Source organism: Vicia villosa, linkage group LG7 (assembly GCF_029867415.1).
Source record: "Vicia villosa cultivar HV-30 ecotype Madison, WI linkage group LG7, Vvil1.0, whole genome shotgun sequence".
NCBI lineage: Eukaryota > Viridiplantae > Streptophyta > Magnoliopsida > Fabales > Fabaceae > Vicia > Vicia villosa.
The window spans coordinates 6,568,598-6,578,704 of NC_081186.1; the positions used below are offsets into that span (position 1 = coordinate 6,568,598).

The 10,107-nt window shown below is 39.0% G+C and overlaps 1 protein-coding gene across 1 annotated transcript; it reads left to right on the plus strand.

Annotated features, from left to right (window-relative positions):
- Positions 1 to 7,944: 7,944 nt before the first annotated feature.
- Positions 7,945 to 9,796, plus strand: LOC131618623 (CBS domain-containing protein CBSX5-like). The gene is made up of 4 exons (XM_058889804.1): positions 7,945 to 8,049; positions 8,286 to 8,316; positions 8,519 to 8,578; positions 9,059 to 9,796. Exons 1-4 carry the CDS (start codon positions 7,945 to 7,947, stop codon positions 9,643 to 9,645), a joined length of 783 nt encoding a protein of 260 aa, XP_058745787.1. The 3' UTR covers positions 9,646 to 9,796.
- The last annotated feature ends 311 nt before the right edge of the window (positions 9,797 to 10,107 follow it).

The following is a 10,107-nucleotide window of genomic DNA, read 5'->3' on the forward strand; positions in this document are numbered from 1 at the left end:
TTTGGAAGAATGATTTCAGACATTCTTACTGAAAGCAAAGTGCTGGACTCCATCAGAAAACTCAATGCATCCCATTTGCTTGAAGTAGTTCAAGGTCCCATTTTTAATGGTGTGGATTTGTTCAGATTAGAACTCATTCAAAATGTACCTTCTGTGTGCCCAAGCTTTCCTGACATTCTCTCAAGAAGAGTTGCTGTTGAAGGTTTTGCCTCCTTGTTTCAAGAAGAACTGCATCAGGTTGTCAAGTCTTACCTGGAAGATTGTGTTAGGAAGCAATCAGATATTGATCCTGCTTGGATCCGTGGCAGAGTACTTCCGTCCAAGGCTGACCTTTTGAAGAAGGATCAGAAGGAACAAAAGGCTAGGATTAAAAGAAAAGCCCGAGAAGATGAGGCTAAGAAAGCCAAGAAGTTGAGAGTCACCTTTGATCCTGACAAGGTGGACTCTGAAGAACGAAGGGAGAAAAGGATTAGAGATTCCTTTCGCAGAACCAGATCTTCTTCTTCTGTGCAAATCTCCAGGCAGGTTTTTACTCCACCTCCCTCTGTCCCTAAACCATCCTTCCAATCACCTCCATCTGAACCAAAAATAAACTTCACCTTACCAAATCTTTCTCCATCAACCTCCTCCTCTCCCATTCTAAATCCCACTCCTCTAAATATTCTTCCCCCAACTCCTTCTGATAAGACTTTCTCACCAATTCCCTTTACAAATAATCCATCCTCATCAATCATTCTCTCAGTTATTCCCTCCTCCTCATCCACCGCACCTCCACCTTCTGTATCCAATCCCTTACCTACCAGAAAATCAAAACCTTTTTGTCCTCTCTACCCGGACTACAAATTCACCCTCAATCCGCCTGAACCTGAACTCTCTACCTACCTAGAACTTTTCAGATATGAAGTAATCAATGGCTTAGACCTTCTGAAGGAAGCCTTCCTAAATGGTCTGAATGATGTTTCTACAAGAAATATCTGGAAAAGATTTCGCAAGGTGTTTCAAGAAGAAGCAATGGGAGTACAGAAAAGACTTGTGGCTGCTGCCCCACGACCTCGTGGAATTCTAAGGAATTATGAAGACTTCTGGTTTGCTAGTCTCAAAGGAAGACATCTGTTGGAAGAGAAGCCCTTCTTGGATGAGATGGAACAATTAAGACTGGCTGCTGAAATGGAAGCAAATCCATGCAGGGATATTGTTATCTTTATTCCTGATTATCCTGTTCTGCTCGGAGACTTCAAGACTCTCTTTGACTATCTGAGGGAAAACCCTTCTGAGAAAGACCCAAGCTTGGTCATTCCAGAAGTTGTTAACCCACCAGAAAGTGAAGGTCCTTCTGCTCCCAGGAATCTAGCTGCCATTCTTCAGGCACTTGAGAATGGAGACTCGGAAATTCCTGCTGCAGAATATGGAGATTCTTCTATGCAAGAAGCAGATGCTGAAGATCATGTTGCTGAATCAGATCCTGTTGAGGAAATCCCTGCAAATGATCTATCCATGGAAGCTACAGATCAAGTTGCTATTCCTGTGGTTGAAAGCGGTGAAGCTTTTTCTGATGAATCTTCTCGTCTGGCAAGGACTCTGGAAGAAATTCAGAAGAGACAGGATGAGCAAAGCTCACTCAATGCTGAGTATAGAGCTTTCATGGTGAGGCAAGATGGACACAACAATGAGGTTCAAGAGATGCTGGCCAAGATCTTGTCAAGGCTAGGGCCATCTTAGATTGAGTCTGTGTTGTTTCTTTCTTTTCGTTGCATCTGTCTTTGTGCATCTGATCCTACTTATCTTCATGTACTTCTGTACCTGATGTTTGAACTTCAATGAAATCATCTTCCTCCTCCGTGTGTTTCTTTTTGTTTGTCTCTGAATCTTTTCTGTTTTTTTTGATGATATGACAAAAAAGGGGGAGAAGATAAATGATAAATGATTTGATTTAATCAGTTGCTTTCTCTAACAAGAACTGCAAGTTCTATATGGTTTAAGTGTTTTGCAGGTATAAAGAAGTGAAGAGAATCTTCAAAAGCAAACACAAGAAGCAAAACCATAAGAAGTGTTATTCTGTAAAAAGAATAAGCTCATGGAAACTGAAGCAAGCTAAGTGCTGTCAAGCTTCAGAAATCAGAAGCAAGAAAGAAGAATGAATCAGATTTGCTCTGACAAAATTCTATTTGCTCTGATACATTATTTTAGCCTATATGGCTCTGATACATATCATGTGTTCTAATATACATTTTATGTTCTGACTCGTTCATGCTGACTTTTGTCGTTTAGTTTTTGTTCTGTAACATTTCAGGATGTAGAGATGCTCTGATGATGCTCTGGTACATTCAACAATGTTCTGATACAAATCTAGCATGAAGTGATGTTAGTAGAAATTCAAAGCTCTGAAGCTATCCGAGGGAAGCAGAAATCAGAAGCTGTGAATGTTCTAAAGATCCAGAAAACTCAAGTTCTGAAGCTGTCCTAAATGGAAGCAGAAATCAGAAGCTGTGAATGTTCTGAAGATCAAAGAAATTCAAGTTCTGAAGCTGTCCTAAATGGAAGCAGAAATCAGAAGCTGTGAATGTTCTGAAGATCAAAGAAATTCAAGTTCTGAAGCTGTCCTAGATGGAAGCAGGAATCAGAAGCTGTGAGTGTTCTAGGGATCTAAAGAAATTCTAGTTCTGAAGCTGTCCAATGGAAGCAGAAGTCAGAAGCTATGAATTCTCTGAAGACAGAAGCTTATGTGATCGTCTCTACCGAAATAATCAGGGAAGTCTTTTATTAAAGTTCTTCGAGTATTTATTTCAGGGGGAGATTATTTATCTCAGGGGGAGATTGTTAATCTCAGGGGGAGACATATTCATATGCTTATGCTATAGCTGTGTAATTTGTCTTTTGCCGTCTGCTCTTTCTGATCGCAAATTCATATCATTTATATATGTTTTTGTCATCATCAAAAAGGGGGAGATTGTTAGAACAAGATTTGTTCTGATCAATTATCTTAGTTTTGATGATAACAATAATATGAATTTTGCTTAAGATAACATGGTACTCTAATCCAATGCAATTTCCTTTTCAGGAAATATATAAAGAGTATGCATAATTCAGCGCTTAGAAGCTTTGTCTCAAAGGGTTCAGCATGCAACATCAGAACATGGTCTGGCAAGACATCAGAAGATGGTCGAAGCAGAATCAGAACATGGGTCTATGGAAGCATCAGAAGAACATGAGATCAGAAGCACTGAAGTTCTGATGGTATCACGCACAGAAGCACTTCAAGGTCAGAAGATCAGAAGATGCTTTGCACCAAGCTGTTTGACTCTGATGATATTCAAACGTTGTATTCACAAACATCAGATCAGAAGGAAGTACAAGTGGCAAGCTACGCTGACTGACAAAAGGAACGTTAAAAGCTATTAAAGGCAACGTCAGTAGACACAGCGTGAACAAGGCTCGAGGTAGTTGACAAAAGCATATAACATTAAATGCGATGCTGTACGGAACACGCAAAGCATTAAATGCACTCAACGGTCATCTTCTCCAACGCCTATAAATATGAAGTTCTGATGAGAAGCAAGGTTAACGATTCTGAACAAAACAACTCATATTAACTTGCTGAAACTCTGTTCTACTCAAAGCTCAGAATCTTCATCTTCATCAAAGCTCACTACATTGCTGTTGTAATATATTAGTGAGGTTAAGCTTAAACGTTAAGAGAAATATCACAGTTTGTGATTATAGCTTTTAAGAAGCAATTGTAATACTCTTAGAATTGATTACATTAAGTTGTAAGGAACTAGAGTGATCGTGTGGATCAGAATACTCTAGGAAGTCTTAGAGGTTATCTAAGCAGGTTGTAACTAGAGTGATCGTGTGGATCAGAATACTCTAGAAAGTCTTAGAGGGTATCTAAGCAGTTGTTCCTGGAGTGATCAGTGTGTGATCAGAAGACTCTGGAAGACTTAGTTGCTGACTAAGTGGAGAACCATTGTAATCCGTGCGATTAGTGGATTAAATCCTCAGTTGAGGTAAATCATCTCTGCGGGGGTGGACTGGAGTAGTTTAGTTAACAATGAACCAGGATAAAAATAACTGTGCAATTTATTTTTATCTGTCAAGTTTTTAAAGCTACACTTATTCAAACCCCCCCCCCTTTCTAAGTGTTTTTCTATCCTTCACATAGTTATTAGTCCTTTGACGAGGTCTTCTTCCTTCATCACTCACATCATTTGTTTCTCCTTCCTTTTTCTTATGGAAGTTTCCAAAAGACTTTCTTGCCCCATTAGAAGATTCAGCAGCATTGGCAACTTTGCCATTCTTGATTCCTTCTTCTAGCCTTTGACCGATGGTCACCAAGTCAGTAAAGTTGGAGGACATACTTCCAATCATCTTCTCCCAATAGAAAGGTGAGAGAGTGTCCATGAACATTCCAGTTAATTCTTTTTCAGCCAAAGGAGGTTCCACTTGAGAAGCTAGCTCTCTCCAACGTTGAGCATACTCCTTGAAAGACTCTCTTTCTTTTTGAGACATGTTTTGAAGTTGACGGCGATCAGGAGCCATGTCCAGGTTGTACTTGTACTGCTTCATGAAAGCATCAGTCAGATCTTGGAAGCAATGGATACGACTCTTCTCTAGTCCCATATACCATTTCAAGGAAGCGCCAGTCAGACTATCTTGAAAGCAATGGATAAGCAGTTTTTCATTCTTAGTATAGGCAGCCATCTTGCGGTAGTACATGGTCAAATGACTTCTTGGACAAGTGTACCCTTTGTACTTTTCAAACTCAGGAGTTTTGAACTTGGCAGGTATGACCAGATCGGAAACCAAACACATGTTCTCAGCAGCAACCCCAAAGTAATCAGTGCCTTCCATGGCTCTTAGTCTTTTTTCCAGGGTTAGATATTGTTCTTTGACTTCATCAATGTCACCAGCTTCTCTTTGACTTTCACTTTGATGATCTCCAGCATGGTACTCAAAGAGAGGATTCCCATAAGTGGTTTGGGCAACGGCGTGCACAATTGGCTGAGACTCAATCATGATTGGAGCTTGGAACATTGGTCGTGAAGTTTGACCAACCATAGCAGCAGTGGCGTGAGGCGGAGAATAATTTGGAGGTAAACCAAACTCGGGCCAAGTAGTGGCTGGCCTTTGAACAGGAATAGGGTCTTCAACATTGTCGGCGACCTCTTGAATGACAGTCCTTTGAGGTGGTTCCCCTCTAGCAATCAGAACTTGCAACATCTCGGTGAGCTTAGTCATTCCTGACTTCAGATCCTCAATCTCCATTCTAACTTCAGCATTGTGTTGTTCTTGGTCCGCCATTCTTCGTCTGACGTTGGCTCTAGTCTCGTACTCGTGTGGAGGAACCAGTTGACAGTTGACAGATAACTGAATGAAAGAGACAGTTGGAATGAGGTACTTGCATGATGCAAATGCTATGCAATGTCATGCAATGTTGGATGCAAAGCGTGATAACAATAACAACCTATTGAGGAAGGCTCCTTAAGTTAGGACAGTTCTAAGTTCTTCACCCAAAAATCCCCTCACAAGGTTAGCTCTATAGTTTTTGGATATAACATAACCTCTACAGATGGAACGGGTTCTAAAGGTCCTTGGAGTTAACGACGAAATCAGATTTCTGCCATGCGATGGGCGAACCATCTTATGACAAATTTCATGACTAAGTCTCCTCCAAGTGGGGTTCTCGTATTAGCCATTCAAGGTGTTCACCTTGGGGACTAGCACTACACAACCACCTCCTAACTTATGTTTTTCTCTTGTTTTTCAAAAGCTCGGGTTAAGAGCTTCACTCAAATATCATTCCCATACCCACAATTGAGTATATACAGAAATAAAATAAAAGCGATAAAGCAAGAGTAAAGAAACATAAACAACAAAAGAGTAAACATAAAGAACATAAGAATAAACAAACAAAAGCAAACACTCAAACATAAAACAAACTAAACTAGGGTTGACTCTCTTAGGATATCCCCAGCAGAGTCGCCACTTTCTGTAGCGGCAAAAATATACTCGAGCGTTATCGCGCGCTCGAAGTACAACAGAGTCGCCACCGAACTTTATTTATTCTAAGAAGGAAAGGGAAAATATCGATAAAACCCACAAAGATAAAAAATAGATAAGATGGTCGTTCGTAACCAAATTAGGGTTCGGGAGTCGGTTAAGCAAGGGGAAGGTATTAGCACCCCTCACCTCCATCGTACTCGATGGGACCCATTTAGTTAGTTTTGTGTTTGAGTGTTAGCGTAATGTTTGCGTTCTTTAGCCTATTAATCGAGAAAAGGTAAAAGAAAAGATTTTTAGGTTTTTTATTATTGTGAAGAAAAAGAAATGATTTTTTATTATTATGCTCGCCAAGACGTTTGTATCTTGTGCCTACGTATTCCCTAGTGCAACGGGAAAGTCAGAGCAATCGTAGTTCGGACTAAGAACCACGAAAGTTTGTTAATTGATTTTAGCGAGAGGTACTCGATCGCTTTCAAATGGAAATACTACGCGCACATGGATATGATATCACTACAAGAATGGATGACTAAATCAAGATAAGACATGATTTTGGCCATCATCGCATTCGAGTGGAAGATGTTCGATCTTCACATGTGGAAGTATGTTCGTATTGAAAATTGATTAAGAGTCTCGTTTATGAAAAGATTTTTAAAAGCCATAAGGCAAAAAAGGTTGAATGAGATTGAAGTTGTGTTTTAAAGGATGTTTTTGCGGACGTTTAGCAAAGGATTGAGCATAGGTGTGCACCTAGCGCGTCTTTACCCAAGGTATTGAACAGGAGCGAGCCCCATTGTCACTTGTTGTCCTTGTTAATTAATTTGTTTCAAAAGATCAAGGTATTCAAGAGGTGTGCACTTCTTGTCACAAGATCTTTTGGTTTGATTAAGTGTTTTAGATTCAAAAGATCAAGGTATTCAAGAGGTGTGCACCCCTTGTCACAGGATCTTTTGGTTTGATTAAGTGTTTTAGATTCAAAAGATCAAAGTATTCAAGAGGTGTGCACCCCTTGTCACTCAATCTCTTGGTTTGATTGATGTATTTTGATTCAAAGGATCAAGGTATTCAAGAGGTGTGCACTTCTTGTCACAGGATCACTTTGATTAATTAAAGAGTTTTGGTTCAAGAAAATCAAGGTATTCAAGAGGTGTGCACTTCTTGTCACTTGATTTCTCGATTTATTTAAGAAAGCATTTTATTGTTTGATTCAAAGGATTGAAGGTATTCAAGAGGTGTTCACCCCTTGTCACTTAATCACTTTGATTTAATTAATGACAGGTTTAAAAAAGGGTGTTAATCCGAAAGAATCGGGGTATTCAAGAGGTGTACACTTCTTGTCACTCGATCTTTTGGTACCGTTTAAAGAATTTTTGTAAAAAAGAAACTCGACGTTGGATCGAGGAAATAATTGTAACGACTTGGCATTGGACCAAGGTTTATTGATTGAAATTAATCTAATATTTTTTGGTATTTTTAACATGAGAATAAAGTCTAAAATCTAGAAACATGTTTTTTTTGTATTTTTTATTAGAAATTAAAAGCAAAACAAAATATTAAAGAAGCTAAATCAAACAAGTTAAATAGGCAAGAAAATAAATAAAATGGGGGGGTGTAAGCATGCAAAATAGGGTGTGAACAAAGAAAACTTCGCTGGGCTTAACTAACACCAAGCCCAAGATCCTACTAGAACAAAGTAAACCCTAATACTCAATGAGACCATCCGCCCCCAATTACACTTTTTGTCTCACGATTCTCTGCCTCTCTCACGGTGAACAACAGCAAAAAAAAACAATTCCTCACATCTCACACGCTCGCGGTCTCGCATCTCTTTCACTTAATCGAACCTCACTCTCTCGGTTCATCAAGAACACAAGTACAAAATCAATACCATATTAAATGATAACCGTGAAGAATTTCAAGCAATCAACATAGGGTTATTCACCAATGAAAAGAAATAAAGGCAACGATCTAAAGAATAGACAGAAGATGAGACGTCACCGACCTTATCAGAGCAAGTCCGACGACCTTGGAATCACCGGTGATCTTCAGGTACGACTGCGAATCGTTGTTGTTTGCGGTTGTTGTTGTTGCGTCTTTTTGAGTTGATGAAGATGTTGTGTTGGTTCGATGTTGTGTGGTAGTTTGTGTGTATCGGTGATGGCAGATGTTGTTGTGAACTGAGGGAGATTTGGCAAGTTTGTGTGTTAGGATGGAGTTATGTTTGAAGATTCGGTGTGGTTGGTGTGTTGCGGTCCTTGCTGTGTGTTGTGTGTGGCTGTTTGCAGGTTTATGATGGTTACAAGTTATGGAGTGAAGGTGGTCATATGAAGATGGTGTTCAAAAAGATTTTTGGAGGACGATAAACAAATTTATGCAGAGTTTTTCGTGTGACTTTTTCCTCCCCCTGGTTGCTGTGGTTTTTGTTCTGATTTATAGATGAAATCAAAGAGTTTTTTGGGGGGAAAATTTGGGTTAATTTGAACATTTGTAGTAAGCTGTTTATTACTTTTGTATGCAGGTTTTGGTTTAACCATTTTTGTGCAAGCTTTGGCCTTAGCAAGTAGTGGAGCAGCAAGAGGTTTGTAGACTGGTTGCAGCAGGTTTATGGACCGTTGTAGCAGGCATGCTGTGTGCAGTTGTATGGAGCAGAATTTTTGGACTGTTTTGTGATGCGATGCAGAGATATGAAGAAAACCACTTTGTTCTTATTCTTTTGTATTTTTTGGACCACTTGGACATAAGGTCAATAATAATAATAATAATAATGATAATAATAACTATAAAATTAAAGAAAGAAAAAAATAAAGATTATAATAATAACTAAATAATAATAATAAACTAATACACATATTTTTTGATATCTTTTTAAATTGAAATGATATAAAGACCTAAATCTAAATGAAATTAATGAATTTTTTTGATTTTTTGAAGTAGAAATTAAAAGGATGAATAAAACCGGAAAATATGCAACAAATGCGATAATTTGAATGCAAACGAAATACAAACGCAACATGATCATATGAATGAAATTTGTAGGTCAAAAATTGGGGTGCGACAGTCATTGATTACTATTCCCCCGCGGCTTCCGTTGTTGAAGCCATCTCAAAGTCCCTTGCGCAACAAACTTCTGTTGCAGTTGTCGACAGTGATGGAACATTCATTGGCGAGATATCGCCCTTCACGCTTGCTTGCTGTGACGAGTCAGTTGCGGCCGCTGTGACAACTTTGTCTGCAGGGGACCTGATGTCCTACATTGACTATGGCGGCCCGCCAGAGGGTCTGGTTAGCGTTGTGAAGGCCAGGTTGAAGGAGAAGAATCTGGAGAAATTGCTGCATAAGTTTACAATTCTGACTTCTCTAGGCAGTGATATGTCGGCCTCGTCTTCGTCTGATGAGGAAAGTACGACCAGGAGTTTGAATAGGTCGGGAAAGTACGCAAGGTCGTCCAGTTACTCGGCGAGATTTGTGCGGAAGGCAGAGGCTATAGTGTGCCATCCAAAAAGCTCTTTGATTGCTGTGATGATTCAAGCAATTGCTCATAGAGTGGACTACTTGTGGGTTATTGATGATGATTGCAGCTTAATTGGCATTGTTACTTTTTCTAATATCTTGAAGGTGTTCAGAGAACACACAGAAATGATTTAAATGTTTAGAAAAAAATGTGTCAATGTTTTTTTGGTTTGATTGTTCATAGGGAAGCATGAACTTTTATCTTTGTTTTGCTTTATTTGACTGTGTGAATCAATTTTTAATAAGTTTCCCTTTGATGCAAATCTTGGTCAAGAATTAATGTTATTTGTTTTCCTATGTTTTGTTTTCCTATGTTTTGTTTTCCTTCTCTTTGAGTGAGTGATTATGGTTCAAAATTTTACGACTATTGAAAGGAAGATTCATTGGTTTTAACTTGTAAGTGTCACAAGATAATGAAGAAAGCTGCTCCATTTCTAAAGGACTAAATTAAAAGTGTTTGAACTACTGATAATTGGCTTAAATTGGTGAATATTTGGTTCTGACACCATTGCTTATACCTTTAACCTTTCCTCCCATCACTATGTCGAGCAACCACCTAACCTACTGTTATACCCCAAAATTTGCCCACATATTTTT

What these genes read in the sequence shown, in the direction of transcription:
- LOC131618623 (XM_058889804.1), top strand. Translation starts at nt 7,945, where the DNA reads ATGAAAAGAAATAAAGGCAACGATCTAAAGAATAGACAGAAGATGAGA. An exon ending in TTACAAGTTATGGAGTGAAG is followed by an intron (nt 8,317 to 8,518) that starts GTGGTCATATGA and finishes TTTTGTATGCAG; the next exon opens with GTTTTGGTTTAACCATTTTT. An exon ending in AAGTAGTGGAGCAGCAAGAG is followed by an intron (nt 8,579 to 9,058) that starts GTTTGTAGACTG and finishes GGGGTGCGACAG; the next exon opens with TCATTGATTACTATTCCCCC.